The sequence below is a fragment of the Arvicanthis niloticus genome, chromosome 21, assembly GCF_011762505.2.
Source record: "Arvicanthis niloticus isolate mArvNil1 chromosome 21, mArvNil1.pat.X, whole genome shotgun sequence".
Classification (NCBI taxonomy): domain Eukaryota; kingdom Metazoa; phylum Chordata; class Mammalia; order Rodentia; family Muridae; genus Arvicanthis; species Arvicanthis niloticus.
In genome coordinates, this window is record NC_047678.1 from 16,702,852 (window position 1) to 16,724,373 (window position 21,522).

General features: G+C 37.1%; 1 protein-coding gene across 29 annotated transcripts in view; it reads left to right on the top strand.

Moving 5' to 3' along the window:
• Positions 1-21,522, top strand: part of Tfdp2 (transcription factor Dp-2) — a 139,364-nt gene that overhangs the window by 21,483 nt on the left and 96,359 nt on the right. For 7 of the 29 annotated variants that reach the window (XM_076917527.1, XM_076917528.1, XM_076917529.1 and 4 more), the window contains 2 exons: positions 6,723-6,827; positions 16,259-16,325. The exons of 6 other annotated variants lie outside the window; for them this stretch is intronic. In XM_076917527.1, coding sequence (XP_076773642.1) covers positions 6,813-6,827; positions 16,259-16,325 — 82 coding nt within the window. In that variant the 5' untranslated portion in view covers positions 6,723-6,812. Of the gene's footprint in view, positions 1-6,722; positions 6,828-10,756; positions 10,942-14,955; positions 14,999-16,258; positions 16,326-21,522 lie in introns of those variants that run through there. 16 more of the 29 variants (XM_076917541.1, XM_076917545.1, XM_076917561.1 and 13 more) reach the window with 6 other exon arrangements.

The window sequence follows — 21,522 nt, forward strand, 5'->3', positions numbered from 1 at the left end:
GTAATATCAGCCAGGTTACATTTCATTCAGAGAGAAAAAGCAAAGCCAGTTTCCTGGTGCTACAGGAGAATATTTCTGTCCCCATCTTTCTAGTATCTCACAAAGACATGTTCTTCAGACCTTGACTAGATAGTTTACTTTTCTTCTGCATGCATAGCAGTGGTAATGAGTTTTGTCTTGGCACACAAGCAAGTTCCTTTTGCTTTACATACAAGTGATCTGTCTCTAAGCAAGATCAAGTGAAAACAATTATCATTTAAAGGGGGATCCAAACTCTAGAGATAAGGCACTATGCTTGAGCTCACAGGTAATTACAGACATACAGGATTGTCTTGTTTTTTATTTATTCAGATTATCTATTTTTATCACTATGGACTTATGCACATATATTTATAGTTCAGATTATAATCCAGGATTGATGTTCATTTTGTGGCTTAAATTATCCCATTTTGAGGTTCTTTTTATCTTACATGTGTGTGTTTTAGGGACTGAAACAGTGGGTTTTATACATGCCAGGCAGTTATGCTACCACTGAGCTTTGTCCTTAGCCCTGTGACTTTTCTATGTCTGTTTGTCTCTGTGTCTTTCTCTCATTATCTATCATCTATCTATATAATGTGTATGGGTGTTTTGCCTATGTATGTCTGTGCACCACGTGAGTACCTCTGCCCACAGAGGCCAGAAGAGGGCATTAGATCCCCTGGAATTAGAATTACAGACTGCTATGAGCTACCATGTGGGTGCTGGGAATTGAACCCAGATCCTTTGGAAGAGGAGCCAGTGCTTTTAACTCTTAAGACATCTGTCTAGCTCCCTAGCCTTGTCTTTAAAAAAATGAATGTTTATGTCTTATTAATTTTACATTAAGAGTAAAATTAAACTGAATGTGGTTCTTTTGCAATTAATCCTAGCACTTAGTAGGGATAGACAGGATGTTTACTATGAGTTTGAGACCAGTGTGAGCTACAAAATGAATTCTAGACAGCCTAGAAGGAAGAAATTGAGATTCTCTCTCAACCAGTGAAGTTAATGTTTTCTACTACAAATATATTTTATATTATAACTTTTAAAAATTACCAAAACACAAGGGGCTGGAGAGATGACTCAGACATTAAGACATGGCTGCTACTCTTCCAAATGTCCTAAGTTCAATTCTCAGCAACCACATGGTAGCTCATAACCATCTATAATGAGATCTGGTGTCCTCTTCTGGCATGCAGGCATACATACAGGCAGAATACTGTATACATAATAAATAAAAAAATCTTTAAAAAGTTATCAAACACAAGTATGTTGTTCTAAAATCCTTTTGTTTATTATGATGAGACTGTGATACTCAGAATTCTGTTTGTAGCTTACTGACATTTCAGATGTGTGCATATGCTAAATAAATGTTCGTCTTCATTTTCCACTGCTAAGTTGTAGTGAATAGATTTTTCATGTATTTAAAAATACTCTTAAATATTGAGCTCCTACTATGTATGTATATACATACATATATGTATATATGTGTATGTATATATATTGTATATGTATGAATGTATACACACATATGTAAACTAAATTAACAGGACTCCTGCCCTCATAGAATTTACACTTTAGTTGGCAGAGATAGACCACAGTCTGATAATCACATTAATAAATATATTATTGGCAACCCAGGGTATCTATGAAAAGAGAGAGCAGCCAGGCAGTGGTGGCGCACGCCTTTAATCCCAGCACTTGGGAGGCAGAGGCAGGTGGATTTCTGAGTTCAAGGCCAGCCTGGTCTACAGAGTGAGTTCCAGGACAGCCAGGGCTATACAGAGAAACCCTGTCTCGAAAAAAAAAAAAAGAGAGAGAAAGAGAGAAAGCAAATAAACAGTAAGTAGAAGCCTCTGACCTAGTCTGGGAGAAGGAAAAGGGATTATTTTCCTTAAAGAGGGATACCTGAGAAGAGATCTGAAGAGGAATTTACAAGATAAAACTCTCAAACAGAGAAACAGCCTGTACAGAGTCCCTGAGACAGTGGGAATAAGTTACATGAAGAATTATAAAAAGGCTAGTAAAGTAATAAAGAGGTAGTCCGATATGTGAAGGAACTTAGTACCAAGGTTGATGACTTGAGTTTGATCCCACATGGTGGAAGTAGAGAGCCAATTCCTTTAACATATGTGATATGGCAAATGTGTACCCTCACCCCCACAGAGTAATAACACCTTTTCCCCATTTAAAGGTAGTGAAATTGGATCAATAAGGTATATGGACAGTGGCTCAGTAAGAACCTAGGAAATGATTTATACCTGATTACACTCCCAGTATGGCTTTGTTATTTATTCATTAATTCATCTGTTTATTATGTATTTTTGTGATGCTGGGTATTCAATCCAGAGTCTCCCACATGTTAAGCAAGCTCTACCACTGAGTTTCATGTCTAGGGCTTATTTCAGATACTTGAAACTTTTAATCATGAGAATGAATTTAAAATTAGCAATGTACATGTTCTCTTTGATAAACTTTAATTTCATAGCTTCTCTTACTGGCACTATTAGAATTTTGTCTTATATGCTGATAAAAGAAACCTACAAATTATGATTGAAGTGATACTGCTTGCTTTTTCCTGTATTTTGGTTAGTGTATTACCTTGGGTTTTATGCTGAAGGCTCTAAATTGTGACTGGAATATAAAAGGGCTTGCATGTTGAGACCATCTGTGGGAGCTACATTGTCTGAAAGTTGACAAGAGATCATGGCAGATGGTGAGGTCAAAAGACTGACTTTTTGAGCGTGACATAATGTGCTCATGAAGCTGGAAGAAGAACTTATGTTTTTAACTAACAGAAGACTTGGAAACAGGAAGGAAGGAGTGTGCGGTTGTTGAGTTTGGATAAACATCATGCATCAGCACACATGGCTGGTTTATATCTGAGACTCACCAGGATTGCCAAAGATAGCAACTTCTGAAAATATTTCATCTCCCATTATCTTCTTAACAGTTTGGAAAATTTAAAGTTACATATGAAAAATTTGCAGGTAATTTTAACATTGGTGAATACAAAAGGAAAACAGCGTTTTAAAAGCATTTAAGATACTTAACTTTTTAATTGTAATTGAAAACATCTTCCTTCCTTCCTTCCTTCTTTTCTTTTCTTTCCTTTCCTTTTCTTTTCTTTTCTCTTCTTTTCTTTCTTTTTTGAGACAGAGTTTCTCTGTGTAGCCTTGGCTGTTCTGGAACTTGCTCTGTAGATCAGGCTGGCTGGAACTCACAGAGATTGCCCGCCTTTGCCTCTCAAAGAGTTAGGATTAAAGGCACATGCCACCACTGCCCAGCTTCCCTCTGTTTTAAAATTGCAATTTGTGTTGTGTTTTTTTATTTCTCCTTTATATAAATTACTCATTACTTACTTTGGAAGAAGAAACATTAACTTTTCATGGGAAATGAGATTTTCTTCCCTGACGTTGATTGCTTATACTATGTTAGGCAGTGTTTTATCAAGTTTATATGTGTCATCTTATTTAATATAGTATAAATGCCTTTAATACTTGGCAGAAAACAGAAATTGAGGCACAGAAATATTATGGTAAATTTTTTCAATAAACATTTAGGCTCCTTTGGTTTTATTGTAAGCATTTATCACTTAGGCAACATTTAAAGGTTTCGGTCTGTGCTGAATTCTGCTAAGAAGATACAGAGAATACTAAACAGGATTACACTTGACTCTGTCAGGTTCATTGATGTGGGCAAACAACTTTTTATTGGTTGCTTCTTACTTAGTGTTCTGAAATAGTTAGATTCTGTTAACTTCCTAATTTTTTTTTTTTTTTTTTTTGTTGTTGTTGTTGTTTTTTGTTTTTCGAAACAGGGTTTCTCTATGTAGTCCTGGCTGTCCTGGAACTCACTCTGTAGACCAGGCTGGCTTCGAACTCAGAAATCTGCCTGCCTCTGCCTCCCAAGTGCTGGGATTAAAGGTGTGCGCTACCACTGCCCGGTGACTTCCTAATTTTTTAACTATCCTTCTCGCCGTATGATACTGGGGATATAACCCAGGTTCCTGGTAAGCCCTCTAATTACTGAACTACATCTCCAGCCTTGTGTCAGTTTCTTTTTATTTGCTTGAATACTACAGTGCCATTCAGTAGCCTACTTTTTAGGAAATATGATACAGTATTGAATACTGAGCACAAAGATGAAGCAGATGCATAGAGACAAGCAGCTGTAGTCATTACAGCCATGCTCTGGGCTCAGTGAGGGAGAGAAAAAGAGATCCTTGTAGCCGATCTGCTAGCTTACTTCATTAGTATCTGCTTATGTCTTGTTGGCCCGCATTAAGTCATACGTTATATGGACAGACCATCTGTGAGGAAAGAGAAGAGAGCATTTTAGTGAGCACATTGCCACCTTCAACTTTTTAAGCAAGAGAAAAATAATAGGGAATAATATTTGCATCTATACATAGAAAGAATCTATACATAGAAAGCTCATAAAACTTAATGAGTTAAAATCATGTTTTCTGTGGGAAAGACTTAATTATCTGTCATAATTGTATTTTAGTAAGTTATAAAGTAACCTAATTTTTTGTTTTCTATTATTGTGTATGTTTATGATGTTATTTATCTTTTAAAATTTTTTTAAATTTATCTTTTAAAATGTATCTTCAAGAATTTCATATATACAATATATTCTTATACATTCAAGTGCTCTTTTCTATTTTATGAATTTCCCTTATATCGCACGGAGTCCAGTTCGTACTGGCTGTATGTGCAAGGGTGTGGAAAAATTGAAAAAGACATTTGTATTTATTAGTGTGTGTGGACGTGGCACAGCATGCATATGAAGCATATGAAGGTCAGAGTACAACTGTGTGGGGTCAGTCCCTCCCTCGACCTTTACTTAGGTCCCAGGGCTATTCAATAAACACCTTCAGCCTCTCATCCATCTCTCTGGTCACTTGTATTTTGAGACAGGATCTCATGTAGCTCAGGCTGCTCTGGAACTTGCTGTCATCCAAGGCTGGCATTTAATTACTGATTTTCCTATCTCTACATTCTTAGGTGTGTCTTTTTTTTTTTTTTTTTTTTTTTTTCATCTTGAGTGCCTTTCTTTTAATCCTAGTGCTTTAAAATCTATATTAAAATTTAATAAACTTTACTTCTGTTTTAAGGTAGTCTACTATTTGTTTATTTAGTTATTTTTGAGGCACAATTTCACTGTATGGCTTAGGCTGCTCTGGATCTCACTATGTTACTACGTGGTTTAAGCTGGCCTCTCACTTGTAATTTCTCTTGCCTCAGCTCCCAAGTAATGATATTATAGGCATGAGCTGCTGTGGTTGGTGTAGTGATTTTAAAAGAAAAATAATATGAGACTCTCTCTCCAAAAATCAAATAAGCACACAAAATGAAAAGAGCTACAGAAGTAGGGCAGAGAATTACTGACCGCCTTTGCCCAGACGCCCTGATGATAACATTTTATACATGCTTTATTGTTCTCATTTCCTCTGTCTCATGTGAAAGTGAGTTCTTGTTATCAGGCCCCTCACCTTCTTAGGTTATTTTTCCCCTAAGATAAAGGATATGTAACATATAGAAAGACCCCTTAGTTTATGGACTAATATTCAGAAATGACAATGAAATTTGGGCCTGGCTGCTTGCACCTGTAATCCTAGCATTTAGAAGGCTGTTCTAGATGGGCCAGGGCTCAGTAGCAAAACAATATCTTAAGGAAGAAGAAGAAGGAAAAGGAAAAAAAAAAAAAAGGAAAAAACCCACACATATCCTGTGGAATGTGGACTAAAAGTTACCCCATTTTTCTTTTTTTTCCTAAGTATGGATGCTTTCTTAGCTTCTTTTGCTTTTCTGTCTCTGTCTCTCTCTCTGTCTCTCTCTCTGTCTCCCCCCACTAACGGTATTGTGGAGTTTAGGCTATTATTTTGAAGAATATCTTTCACTGTATTTCTCTGATATTTTTCCTGGTTAGGTTTTGCATGTTGGACAGTAATATCTCAGAAATGATATATCTATCTCAACACATTTGAGACTCCTGATGACTTGTCTGATTATTGCTGGCCATTTAGTAACTTTGATCACTAATGTGTGCCAGGTTTCTTTACTGGAAATTTTGTGTTAAGGTATTTTATAAGTAGCTATTTCAATATTATGTTAATACTTTGTTGCACATTTCGGTAACTAGGGTTAACCTTTGTTGATGGGTCTTACCTTAATCGGCTTATTATGATGTTTATGGTGGAGTTTCACCAACTGTAGAATCATTATACTTACTAGTTGGCATTCTATTGATCTTTTTATTTTCCTCCATTATCTTTTAATTGTTTTCATGGTTGGCTTTATAACCTGTTACTATCATTAAGATATTTTGGTGTTTGGTTGCCTCATTGTGCAGTTCTAGGCCCTTTAGGTTGGTGCCTGTGTACTTTTGACACATGTCTGTCAGTGTTTGAACATTTTGTGCTTTCTCCATGAAGCCCTGATGTTTCTTTCAGTGTATTATCTAAAGCAACTAGTGTAACTCTGCTGTATCCCTTGAGAGCAGAGCTGACTTGTCAAATTACTTCACTGCTTTAAACCCCGGATTTTATCTGGAGTGGAGATAAAAATGATACATATTTTCATGGTGCTGTTCTAAGGATTAATTTAGACAATTCACTTGCAAGTACATGTCTCAGTAAATGTGACATAAATATTGCCTATTATTACATTACTATTCCCTCTTTTTCCCTTTAACAGGATATTTTAAAGAACTGTTGAAGACGAAGGTTTTTATTTTTGTATGTTTTTTAATGGCTTTACAGAATATTAAATAGAATACAGTTTGACATGACGGCAAAAAATGTAAGTATTTGTAATTTTTAAAAACAACTTCTTAAAGTGAGCCTATGCTGTTTTGCTATACAGATTTTCTCACTATTCTGGTTAACAAAATTCAAAACATTGCCTGGATTTATAATTGTTTTTGATTGTGTATTATGTGAGATAAGCTTAATACTATTGCATACAGTATTTTCATGGCCATTATGGGATTCTTGTAGATTGGTGCCAAGCTGTTCTTTTTCAACAGCTGCAAGTTGCTATCTCTAGGAAGTTTCCAAATTGGCTCCTTTTCTGGGGACTGTTACAAATTTGTTTCCGTTGCTAGAGGGTTACTTGGCCTTACTGAGTACATCTCTAGTTTCTTTGGCTTTTTTTTTTTTTTCCCCTCTTGTGTTTGCTTAGGAAAATATGTATGCTTTGATGTTGTTTGGAAGCAGGTTGTTACATCCTCTGAGATATTCCCTCAAGACCATCTAAACTTTAGATCTATTGGAAAAGTTATATAATTTCTTCCCTTTTTTTTTGAATTATCATTTCTTTTTATCGCTATTATAAAGATGAAGGAATGTCTTAGGAATTCACAAGTAGGAATTTAGTACCCCCTAGAAAGATCTGGACCCAAAATCTGGAGTCTGTCAGGAACTGGAACTGTATTTGTTTTTATAGTTCACTCCTTTCTGGATGTTATCTATCCGCTTCATTTCTTCCTCCTCCCCACTGGAGATCATTTTAGGTCCATAGCTAGTCTCTCTCTATCTCTTATCTTCATGTTAAGGGACTACTCTATTCAGAGAGAAATATGCAGGAAAGGAAAAAAGCAGTCTGATACTCTTTTGTTGTCATTCTAATTGCAGACTCTTTGGGAAAGCATTTCTCTTATGAGGACAGAGAACATTTGTGTTTGTGTGTGGGCATGTGTATGTGCAGTTACCTTTGCCTTTTATATCATACTTATGATTAGGAATGATGAAAATCCTATTCAAAAACGTTAAGGAGCCAGTTATGGAACTGTATGACTAATCCCAACTACTTAGGAGGCTGAGGCAGGAAGATGAATTTGAGGATAGACTAGGCAATATAGCAAGACCATGTCTCAAAACAAACAAACAACAAAGAAACATAACCAGTTATTACAGCAAAACCCAATTTAAGGCAAAGATTAATATAACTGAAAAGTCTAGAGTTCTCTGGCTTTAAATATCTCTAGATTGAGAGGATTAAAGACTGGCATCATACAATCTGTGTGTGTGTGTGTGTGTGTGTGTGTGTCTGTGTGTCTGTGTGTCTGTGTGTCTGTGTGTGTCCCAGTCCCATCTTTTGGCTGTATACATGGTAGTGTAATGTCTTAATTGGGTCCTGTAGTACCAGTTTATAAGAAAATAAGGAACTTTCAATTTTTTGCTAACCAATTTAAATTCCACAGAGGCAGTTTGATTACTCTGCTTGGCTCATAGATCTAAGCAGTGTGTGGAAGGAAATGGAATGTCAAAAGTGTTCGGCCTGGGCCAGGAGCCTCTCCTATTAATGTTTCTTACAGAATGACGCAGGGTATAGGATGGACCCTTTTGCAAAGGGAGTGAGATAAGGTACTGACATATAGTCTCTGCAGCTATTCAAGTAGTGCTTACTATCCAATGAGTCCTCTAGGCCAAACACTTAGGTATATTCCACTTAAAGTTTACCTAGTATACAAAAGAGATTTTTTTCTTTTTGAGACATAGTCTTGCTAATCTAGCTAGGACAACCTCTCAGACTCACAGTCTTTTTGCAACTGTATTCTAAGTGCTGGGATTACAGACATGCAGCAACATGCCTGTCTCACAAAAAAGAATTTGAAATATAATCCAAGGTGTACTATTTTTTGCTTTGTCAGTGAAACTTTTTTTTTTTTACATATTCTGTAATTTTTTTTTACAGAAAATAGAAAAGACAAAGAAAAAAATTAGCCAATAGATTATTAGCATGATTTTGTTCAGAAAGATGTTTAGTATATATATATATATATATATACTAATTATATATATTATATTATATATATTATATATATATGATTATATATATATATATAATGTACAGTGTTTACACATTTATCAACCAAAATATATCAAATACAATGAATTCTTTTGGTTATCTTAATACTTCTATAACATTTTAAGAGGTGGTTTGTTACCCTTGGTATGAACAGTATACCAGTTTCTTAATATTAGTCATGTTTTTCCCATTTTTAAATGTTTTTATTTTTTCCTTTACAAATTTTTAAACTTTATTTGTGATTGGGTATATCTGTGCTAATTGACTATGTGGGTATATCTATCTGTATTAATTGTTTGGTGTGTGTGTGTGTATGTGTGTGTGTGTATGTTGGGTTTGGGTGCGTAGGTGTAGGGTGTTTGTGCAAGTCAGAGGACAACTTTTTCGGCAATTGCTTCTTTCCTTTTGTGTGGCTGAATTGAATTCAGGTCACCAGGATTGTGTGAAGTGGGTTTACCCATTGAACCATCTCTCTGGCCATATTTGTAATTTGAAACAGGGTCTTATGTAGACCAGGTTTGCATTGCATGCATGCTTCTTCTGCCTCACAAACCCTCAGATTACTGTCATGCACCATGCAATAGCACTTTTGTCTAAGAGGTTTTTTGTTTGTTTGTTTGTTTGTTTGTTTGTTTTCCTTCCAGACAGGGTTTCTCTGTGTAGCCCTGGCTATCCTGGAACTCACTCTGTAGATCAGGCTGGCCTCGAACTCAGAAATCCGCCTGCCTCTGCCTCCCAAGTACTGGGACTAAAGGCGTGCGCCACCACTGCCTGGCTGTTTTTTGTTTTTCAAGACAGGGTCTCTCTATGTAGCCCTGTCCTGGAACTCACTCTATAGACCAGGCTGGCCTTGAACTCAGAAATCCGCCTGCCTCTGCATCCCAAGTGCTGGGATTAGAGGCATGCGCCACCACTGTGGCATCTAAGAGTTCTAATTGGAGATAGGATCTCACTATGTAGCTTAGTCCGGGCTTGAATTCTGGCAGTTGTCTGGCTCTAGTCTTCCAACTGGTAGGATTACAGGTGTGAGCCATCTTTTTTGGCCTTTAATTTTTGAGACAGGATATTGCTGTACCCTAGATATTGATCTACCCTCTCCCAGAACCCACTTTCCTGCTTCTCACTTTCTAGGGATTATAGGTAAATACCCCACACTTGACTTCAAACATTTTTGTTCTCTTTTGCTCATTTGCCAGATTATTTCTATCAGACAAAAATCTTTGAAAATTACTAAGTCATATTACTGAGTATGTATGATTTTTTTCCAGACATTGTTTTTCTCCCATTCTTGAATAGTAGTAGAGATTGAATGTTTGACTGTATGCATATGAGGAAAGCACTTTATTACTGAACTATATTCTCAGTTCTAAGAGCCCTTGAATCATATTCCTAGATGGTGTTTTCTAAAGACTGCATATTTATTTACTTATCAGTAATATATGAGAATGTTTATGTTTATGCTTACACATAAACACACACACTCACATACAAATCTTCTTCTTCTTCTTTTTTTTTTTTGTTAAATATAAGGAAAAGTTTTGAGTTGAAGGGGCAGTGAGCCCAGCAGTAGCAAGAGTACTATCTACAGGTTTTTATTTTTAATATTTGCCATTTTAATCAGCAAAAAGTTGTGTGTGGTTTCTTTCTGATTACTAGTTAGGTTAAACCAATATTCTATGCATTTATTGGTTATCTCCATATCTGTTTGGAAATTGCATATGTTGAAGCTGGAAGCTATTGGCATTTGAATAATAACTAAAACAAATATATGTTTTTTATATAACATATAAAAAACATATATAAGTATATGTTTTTTTATATAAAAACATATATTTGACCATAAAAATATGTACAACTGTTTGATATAAAATATTCAGGTCTGTTATTTATATATTTCCTTTTTTTTCTTTTAATTTTAGTTCTTTTGAGACAGGGTTTCTCTGTGTAACCCTGCTGTCCTGAAACTCACTCTGTAGAGCAAGCTGGCCTGGAACTTACAGAGACCCACCTGCCTCTGCCTCCTGAAAGCTAAGATCAAAGGCCTGCACCACCATCACATTCCAAAATCATCCTGCCTGTTGTGAAAGTTAGAGTTTACTTTTAGGTACATATCATCTCATTTGAATTTTTTCCAAGTTATATCAGAAATATTAAATATTGGTATAGTTTATAATATTCTTATTTATGATTTGATTGTTAAAAATAAGGTTATTTTTATTTAGCATACATTTAGTGACTGTTCACAGATTGTAGTATAGCATTGGAATACCCAGATATCATTTCATATATATTTATGTTACATCATGTTTTATAGCTTAAACCCATTAAACTTGTTTAAATTACTTAAGATAATTTATAGATTTATAGTGAACTACCTAGGGAGAAGATACCTTATCTGGTGAGGCAAAAAGTATAACATAAATTATGAGTTCTTTTTTTTTCTCTTGTTCAAGGAAATATTCTTTTTTGTTTGTTTGTTTGTTCAGAGTCAGGATCTCATTATATTGCTTAGACTGTTCAGGAATTCACCATGTATTCAAGGTTGGCCTTAATCTTGGGTTCCTCCCAGGTCAGCCTCTTAAATGCTGGGATCACAGACATATATCACCATGCCCACTTAGTTCCTTTTTTATTTTAATTAATCCATTTTAAGATTTACTTTTATTTGTTGTGTGTGTACACACATGTGACTATACATGTGTGTGTGTGTGCACATGTTTATAGACACTAAGTCGATGGATTATAGGAGGTCGGAAGCTCCACCATCTTGAATGCTGGGAAACAAATCTGATCTCTGCAAGAGCATCGATCACCTTTGATCACCCTCTCCAACCCTATAATTCTTTATTTGTTTATTTGAAACAGGATCTCACTATCCTTGGCTAGCCTGGAACTTGGATAGATTATTTGGCTGGTGAAATGAGTCAGTTCAAACCAGATTAGATTATATTAAAGGCAGGTTTATTGAGAAGCTGCTTTTGGGTGATTTTACTGCCCCCAAGGATTGAGGCCAGAGGAGTTGCCAAGGGGAGAGAGGGTTGTGGGGGAGGAGAAAAGAGAGAAAGGGCATAAGGGCCGGAGGACAGAGATACAGAGACAGACTAACCGAGACAAAGAGACCTAATTGTCTGGATGGGGGAAGGGCAGCCCAGCCCCTGGGCTGGAAAATTTAAGGTTGGGGGTAGGGTATGACAGGTAGAGACTGAGGAATGCTGGGAGAACCTGCTTTGGTATGTAAAATATGCACCTCAGTCTCTTGGTCCCGGTTCCTAACCCAAACAGAACTCACTGTGTAGACCAGAGTGGCCTTAAACTCACAGAGATTTGCCTTCCAAGCACTGGGAGTAAGGGTTAGTACCACTTTATCCTGATCCTTAATTCTTTTTTAAATAGAAGGAAAGAATACTTTTGTTGTTGTTTGATTGGTTTGGTTTTTTTTTTTTTGAGACAGGGTCTTTCTACAGAGCTCTGGCTGGCCTAGAACTCATGATACCAGGCTGGCCTCAAACTCATACAGATCTACCTGCCTCTGCCTCCTGTGTGCTGAGATTAAAGGCCTGCGCAGCTGAGCCCTGCAGAGTGCACATGCCTGCAGAGACCAGAAGCACTGGATTTCCTGGAGCCTGAGTTACAGAGAGTTGTGAGCTGCCTGACATGGGTGCTGTATAATATACTTTCTTCATCACTGAGCCATCTTTCCAGCCTGGGAGAGAATATTTTAAAATGCCTTTCCTAACCAACTTTCTGTTTTTAAGTAATGTACTTTGAGTCTTAACTACAAAGTATAAAAGCAGAATTTAATATGTACTTTATTAAATGGGTTTTGGCAGTATTTTTTAGGAACTTTAGCTTAAAATACCTTTCTAAGATAAAACTTAGGCTGTCACAGTGAGGTTCAGCTGGTCTTTATCTAATTTTTAACTGTACAGTTAAGGTATGGGCATGTAAGTTTGTGGATTTGTTTGCTGCTTATGCTGCAGAAACTGGCATGAAGAGCAGGTGTTAAAACCTAACAGTAACCCAGTAACTGAGGTCTGGAATGTGAACATGTGGTTTTTGTTGAGTTTTTTTTTTTTAACTGTTATTTTTATATAATAAGAAAGATGTAAAATGACTCTCCTGAAGTTATTATATATATTAAATGGTCCCATATTAATCATGGGGTGAATATATTTAAAAGATTTCTGACATTTTTGCCTTCTTTTCTCTTTGTAGCAGAAACACTTGCTTAGTGTCAGGTGGGCTTCTTAATAATGATAGCACACAGCTCAACAGATGTTCACTTGCCTGCTTAACACTGTATTTGTGAGTAATCCAGGAGAGCCGTGATATGACTATTGGTTGCAGGGTTTTTTTGTTTTTTTAAGATTTATTTATTTATTTTATTTATTCACTATTGCTCTCTTCCAACACACCAGAAGAGGGCATCAAATCCCATTACAGATGGTTGTGAGCCACCATGTGGTTGCTGGGAATTGAACTCGGGACCTCTGGAGGAGCAGTCAGTGCTCTTAACTGCTGAGCCATTTCTCCAGCCTGGTTGCAGGTTTTCTTTAAGACTAACTAAACTTAAATCTCAGTGCAAAGTATCTACACTATTACATAGAATTAAGAAACTAGTTTCTAGATATCTCTGTCAATTTCTGTCATAAAATTTTTATTTTAGGTATCATTTATCTATTATATCAGAATTACTTGGCTGTGTTGAATGTATATAGAAATATTTTGGTAAAAAGAAACTTCACTTAGTAAAGGACTTTAATCACTGATTAATGAAACCATTAGCTCTTAAACTATTAAATTATAACAGACCAAATATGTGCTTATGGAGACTATATAATGTAAAACATTACATAGTTTTTAAAAAATAGTCCATTGTGGGTTTAGAGACAGCTCAGCAGAACTCTTGGGTTTGATTCCCAGTCCATTCTTATGGTCTCTACCTTCTCCTCTCCCTTCCCCCTTCCCCCTTCCCCCTTCCCCCTCTCCCTCCCTGTCTTCCTTTCTCCCTCCCTCCCCCTCCCCCTCTCCTTCCTCTCTTGTCTCTTTGGGATCACCTGATTGGGGTTGGAAGTCCCATCCTATTCTCTTTTGCCCAGCTAATTGGCTGACCAGCTTTTTATTAACCAATCAGAAGTGATAGAAAACAATTTTTGCATAACATTGAGACCGGAGATGCTTGACTTTGCAACCTGATGTCTGGGCATAGAAATCAGCATCTGAATACACAGTGCACAAAACCATCCCCCAACATTATGTTCTGTATTAGAATAGTTTGTTTGAGAGGAAGTGCAGTACTGGGAATTGAACCAAGAAATTTGGACATGCAAGTCAAAGCCTGCTGAGTTATATACCAGCACAGATTAATATTAAATTAAATCTACTCAGAACATAGACTTATCACATACAAAGTAAGAATTTATTAACTACCATGACTGTAGTGATTATTTAATAATGTAGACATGGGCTGGGCAGTGGTGGTGCATGCCTTTAATCCCAGCACTGGGGAGGCAGAGACAGTTGAATCTCTGAGTTTGAGGTCATCCTGGTCTACAGAGGAGTTCCAGGATAGCCAGGACTACAGAGAGAAACCTTGTCTCAAAAAAAAAAAAAAAAAAAACCAAACCAAAACAAACAAAAAAAAACACCCAATAATAATAATGGGCTGGAGAGATGGCTCAGTGGTTGTCTGCCAGAAGACCCAGGTTTAATTTTCAGCATCCACATGGTAGTTCACAACTGTCTGTAACTGCATTTCCTGGGGATCTGATGCTCTCATACAGACATACATGTAGACAAACACCAATGCACATAAATAAAAAATTTCTTAAAAACAATGTAAGATGTGTATCAAAATAACAAGATAAGGATTATAATTTGAGACCATATGCGTTTTATTATAGTAAAACTTTTAAATATATCTTTTGAGATATCAAATTACAAATTTGAAATGTTGAAAGTTTACAGAATATTCCAAGTTTGTAATGTTATAAGATAACAACTCTTTAGTGTATAAAACCATAATGTATAGTAATAATGGGTCCATGTATTACAACTTGCTTTGAGCTAAGTTGTTTTTGTACATTTGTTTGTTTTGTTGTTTTTCCTTCTACACAAGGTTTCTTTGTGTAGCCCTGGCTGTCCTGGGCTCAAATATTGAGGTAAATAAAAAATATATTTTGTGTGTATATGATGTGGGGGACTATCTTCATGCCAGGATGTACTCGTGGAGGTCAGAGGACAACTTGGTGGAATTTATTCTCCTTTTTTACCTTTATGTGGGTTTGATCTTCAGGCTGGCTCAGCAAGCACTTTATCTACAGAGCCATCTTAATGAGCTGTGTGCCATGTTTTCAAAATGGGGATTTCCCCTAGGCTCTGAAGCAAATCAAGAGTAGTCATGCATTCCTATAATTTCAGCGTTCTTGAGATAGAGGAAGGAGGGTCAGAAGATTAATCCTCAGCTATACAGTTTGAGGCCAGCCCATGGTGTATGAGGCCCTGTCTCCAAAACAAAAACCAAATATTTTTTATGATACTGGCATTTTTATCTATGATACCAGGTAGCCCTGTAAATATTATATTAAGTGAAATAAACCATCTGAAGGGAGATTATAAATGCACTTGCTGCAGAGATTGCTGAGACATAGTACTAGCTAATAATGAATGTTGACACATTTTAAAGAGTGTATGCCATGTACTGTGGCTGTGTACTTTGCAACTTATCTTCTTGGGTGTTTCTAACAACCAGAATTAGTAAAGACTGGCAGCACATTCTAATTTGCCAATTTGTAACTTTAATGGCTTGATCAAGACACACAGCAGTGGGCCCAGATAAATGGACTTGAGGCTGCTGTCCTTGTACTTAGGGCATTTTTGGTACTTATGTGGTAGTTCTTAAAAACATTGTGGAAATGATTAAGAACATTAGAAATTAAGAAGAGCAATGCGGAAATAATTTTATACTCTTTATTTTATAGTGCTAGAGAGCAAATTAGGGCATTGCACATGCTAGGCAAGTGTTCTGCTGCTGAGCCAAGCTCCCAGCCCTGGGGATGGAAGTGTGATTTATCTGTTGGCAGCTGCATATTACTTGCCTTCAAAATATTTTAAAAATTTGTGGATTTACTCATAAGTAGCATTCCATTAATTTTTAATGTAAAATTCTTAGTTTTCCCATTTCAAAAAACATTTTCTTTTTAGTAGCATATTCCTATGGATGATATATATATATATATATATTTTTTTTTTTTTTTGGTTTTTTCGAGACAGGGTTTCTCTATGTAGTCCTGGATGATATAATTTATTTCATAAGACTAAATATATAATACTTGATGCAGTCTTCTGGTGGAGAATATAAAATATTTTATTAAATAGTTCTATAATATCTCAGATCCAAGTATTAATTTTTTTTTATTCAGGTTGGTTTGACATCCACAAATGCAGAACTGAGGGGCTTTGTAGATCAGAATTTCAGTCCAACAAAAGGTAAGGATTATTGAATAAAAATTTTCTGGATTTAATTTTTTTGTAGTTCTCCTATGACATATGCAACTATAAGAATTCCATTGTGTATAATAGTTACATAATGTTAGGATGTTGTCACATACCAAGTCATATGAATGTCAGTTGTCTGTAAGAGGTGGAAGGTCTTTGGGTACAGCTTTGTCTCCTTCCTTAGAAGTCTCAAAGCTCCTTAACCAGTGATCTTACTCCTGTTGACACTGTTTTAAATCTTTTTTGGTGTGGTAGCACATGGCTGTAGTTCTAATGCTCAAGGAGCTGAGCCAGGAGGATTGCTGTGAGTTTGAGACCACTGTGGGCTTTATATTGAGTTTCAGGCTAATTTGAGCTGTTAGTGAGTCTTTGTCTCAAAAGCAAAACAAAACTTGGTAGGAAGCAAAAGGCTCAGTGGGCCCCAGCTTTCTCACTGAGTGTGGTTATCGGCTGATTGAGGAGGGAGAGGAAGGAAAGATGTTTCCTTCAGAGGTGTAGTGACGGGTCAGGTGCTCATGCTCCTGAAATAACCTTAATGAAAGCTATTGGATCACCAGAAAGCAAAGGATAAAACAAAAACGTGAAAGTAGGAAGAAGGCTAGTTGGGAAGGGAAAGAGATTAGAAGAGGTAGGAGGGAGATCAATGCGGGTGACAGGGAGACAGATGTGATTGGCATACATTGTATACTTGTTAAACTGTCACAAGGAAATCTAATATTATGTATAGTTAATATAACTAGTAAAACATTTAAAAATTAAAACCTTTTCCCAATTTTCTACTTTTAAGTTCTTTAAGTTGTAAGAAAATGCAGTAGAAAAAAATGTAATATATATGTGTGTTTTCTAACAGATAAATTTCTGTGATCCATGACTTACTGGTTACTTAATATCAGAAATCTGATAAAATCACCAACCTAAGAACTTCCAGGAAAACTGGCAACATCATTATATAAAAATTTCTATGGTATCTTTTAGAATGTAGGCATAAGTGGTGAAATATTTATGGATGAAATGATAGAATGTCTGCAGCTGGATTCAGAATAATCTGCTGTGAGGAGGTTAAAGTATACAGGCATTACAGATAAAGTGATGTTCTTTATAAGGTGATTGAGTATTCATGCTGGTTGATGGTTGTATGAAGTTTCATTATTTCTCTTTCCTGCTTTGTAAATGCTTGACATTTTCCATTGTACAGGGTAAGAACAAAATATTTGCCACTATTCCAATTTGGAGAAAATGCCAGCTTCTTTAAAAGATTTTGTCTATTGTCTGAGATGTGCCATGGAGGCTACTGAAGTCTGTACTTTGCATGAAAATAGCTACCTTAGTAAATAATATTAATAGTCTATAGAAATTACTCTGAGAGCTTATATGTTACCAAAGTATTTGAGAAGTACTTTAAGTCTTGGTGCTTTTCACTTTTTTCCCCCACATGATGTCATACACAGAAAATGGTAGTGTAGCCATTACTGGTTACTTATTGAATGAGTGCACTAAGGCTAAACAAGAACTGTTAGGACTGTTAAAGGTCAGAGGTGTGGTAGCTAGGAGCTATAGCCACCCTAAGCCATAGGTGGAAGGAAATCAGTATAGTGTTTGTTTGTTTGGTTGGTTGGTTGGGTTTTTGGGGTGTGTGTGTGTGTGTGTGTGTGTGTGTGTGTGTGTGTGTGTGTAGCCCTGGCCATCCTGGAACTCACCCTGTAGACCACCCTGACCTGGAATTCACAAGAGATCCATCCGCCTGTGTCTCCCTCCCAAGTGCTGGGATTAAAGATGTGTGCTATCACCACCCAGCTAGGAGACATACTCTTACAGCAGACTTCCTGGTCCTCTGACTCTCACGTTTCTGTCTCCTCTTCCATGATGTCCTGAGTCTTGGGTGCAGGAGTTGTGTTGGATATGATCTACTGATGCTGAGTGGCCCACAGTTATTTTCTGCTCCTTAACCTTTTGAGTGTGCCTGTGCGTGCGTAATGATCTCTGTCTGCTGCAAAGAGAAGCTTCTTTGAGAGATGAGAGGTACTCTTATCTGTGGCTACAATGGTACAAGTATTTTTAATGTAGTTAGGAATTATGCTGGCTTAGTAAACTGGTGGTTGTAGTTTTCGTCTAAAGTCCATGATTTTATTAGCCTCAGGTAGTGATCAAGCTTGAAGTCAAGCACTTTTACCTGCTGAGCCGTTTTACTAGCCCCCAACAACACAAATTTTTTTTTTTTTTTTTTTTTTTTTTTTTTTTTTTTTTTTTTGGTTTTCCGAGACAGGGTTTCTCTGTGTAGTCCTGGCTGTCCTGGAACTCACTCTGTAGACCAGGCTGGCCTCGAACTCAGAAATCCGCCTGCCTCTGCCTCCCAAGTGCTGGGATTAAAGGCGCCACCACCGCCCGGCAACAACACAAATTTTAATTTCACTTTTTGCTGAGTTTTTTTTTTTTCCCCCTTGAGGTAGGATCTTGCTAGATAGTCCAGTGTAGACTGAAATTTGCTACATCACTGTTAGTCAGGATTCTCTAACTTCTAAGTTTCTCTATTCCAATTACAATTCTGAACTGGATAAATAACCACAGGATGAGTTCAGGACAACTGGACCGACTGTGAATTGGACTTCAGCCACGATGTTTCTTGTGATCTCCCAGTATCAGTGTCAATTCAGAACCAGTATCCAATAGACCCCAGAAAATCTGTTTTCTTTCTCCCAGTTATATATAATTATCCTTGTTAATGGCCGAGGTCCCTCTGGGGAAGGACTGGAGAAAGGCTAACAGTAAGACTTCTAGCTATTCTATCGTCCTTCCTCAAGAGAACCTACCTGGCTGTCCCTTCATTCAAGGGGTTTGGGTTGACAAATTGGCTCAATCTGGAAATGGGTTCACAAGCCAAGATTACCTTTTGCCATAATCTAATGTAGCCTTTCTTTCATTTGACTGAGAATTTTTCTGCTTATATAGGTCAAAAAAAAAAAAAAATCAGTAGGCTTTTTATCTATTTCATTACTGAAAATACCATGACGGATTACCAGTATCAGAGGTCTATATGAGTCATGCTACCATAAAATTCACTTTTGCTTGTGCTGACCATTACAGGTCAGGCCATTATGGACATGGCTTTGTCTGACCTGCCCATTAGAATAATCACCTTGCTTTTGGTGATTCAGTGCTGCCACCTGGCCCCTACTGCCTCAGGCCCAATTAAACCCATTGCATTGAATTCATCTAACCAAGCAAAGGTTTGGAGCAAGGAAAGGGGCAACAACAAAGCTCTTCAAATGTGCTGGTGCCCTCTTACCTTTTGCATCTTCTGGGCCTTCCCATTGTTGAGGATTCAGTTTTATACAGAGTACCCTCTTTACTGTTGCAATTTCCACAGCTTTAAAAACCTCTTTATCAACTTATTAAGTCAAGGGATATCAGACATCTTCAATTTCTTTTCAGTAGGCCATCTTTTGACAAACGCTTCAGCCAACCACTATACAAATTTTTGTTCCCCCTTTTTTTTTAGCTGCCCAAGCTTCCATATTAAACCTAGGATCTCAACTGAGAGGGCCCATATCAATACATTGAGTTTGATCCAGTTTTATGTGTCTTCTACCATTATCCCAAACACTTAAAATCCATTCCCTCATTCGTTCCACAGACTTGTGCTTAAATGAATTAGCAAAGTCATTAAGCTCTATAGTAGTGTAGCATACCTCCTCACGGGCCACACTTTATACTTGCCCTTAGGAGGCTGCTTAACAGTTGGTAGGCCCCGAAGAACATCGAAGTCTGTCTTTCCTGGCATTTCTTCAGAGAAAGTCACTGCTGGTTTAGCAGACAATGTAGGATTAATTACCTCAGTTAAAGGTGAAAGGGGCAGTATTTCAGGGGATGAGGTGTGAGTATACAATCTGTTTCCTCAGGTGAGATAAACCCTTGAGAATCTGAGGGTTCTCAGCTTCAATAGCATCCTCCCACACATTCACATCCCAAGTTACAGGACCAATTATTGCTCTCACTTTAACTACTGTCACCTCTGAAGCTGGGACTTGAATTTTTGCTGTAATTCAACCAACCTTATAATGAGGGTTTTGGTTTGTTTTTCTGCAACTTGAGCTCTGTGGCTGCTAGAGAGAAGACTCCCTTTCAAGGCACACTTAGAAACATTTAGGCTCTTTATACCCATCTTAAGCTGGTCAGTTTTATTACTTATTACTAAGTTTTATTACTAAGTTGTGGTCTTTCACCATATTCTGAGAATCTAGAAGTTGGTTAATTTTATCACGGAGCTCGATCTTTATCAGTTTATCCAAAGATGCTAGGAGCAATCAAGCAGCAACAGCAGCATTTTTCTTATTTTTCTATAGCTTGTCAAAAGTTTTATAGACATAGTTACCAAATCTGTTACCTCTCACACTCGGTGTGAGAATCAGGATAATCAAATGCACCTGTCTCACTAAGTTTGTAAAACTTTTAGTGCTCGATGAACATGCAAGAGAGGCCTGAGTAACTGGAGAGGCTTCGCGCGGTAACTGTAGTTGTTGGCAAATTGGAAAGCCTATTCCAGATACTTAAAATATTCATTCTTCTGTTACTCTAGAACTACTACTGGTACTAAAATCTGTATTCTCTAGAGTAACAGAACTTACAAAATGAATTTCTCTTTAGAAAGGGGATTTATTAGAATAACTTACGGGCTATGATCCTGAAAGTCCAACAATGGCTGCCTATGAACATGAGTTCCAACAATCCAATACTTATTCCGTCCACAAGGCTGGGTGTCTCAGTTGGTCTTCAGTATACTTTGGAATACCAAAGAAGTAGGCCCTGGTGCTAGTGAAGGAATGGATATGCTAGTGAGGATGAGAGCAAGCAGGACAAGAGCTGAGGCTTCCGGCTTCCTTGACCTTTAAACAGGCTTCCAGTAGAAGGTGTGTCTTAGATTAGAAATCAAGTCTTTCCACCTCAAAAGATCTGGATTAAAGGTGTGTACTTCTACCTCAAAGATTCAGATTAGAGGTAGATTTAATAGCCATCACAGTCAGCCTGGACTGGCTTTGAACTGACAGTTTTTTCTGCTTCTTAGGTGATGAGATTATAGGGCAGGTGCTACCATGTCTAGCTTCATTTAGTTATGAAACATTTTCATTTTATTTGGGCTACTTGGAATCTGCCTCATATATGTATGGTTTGGGACTCTGTCAAAGGATAGGCA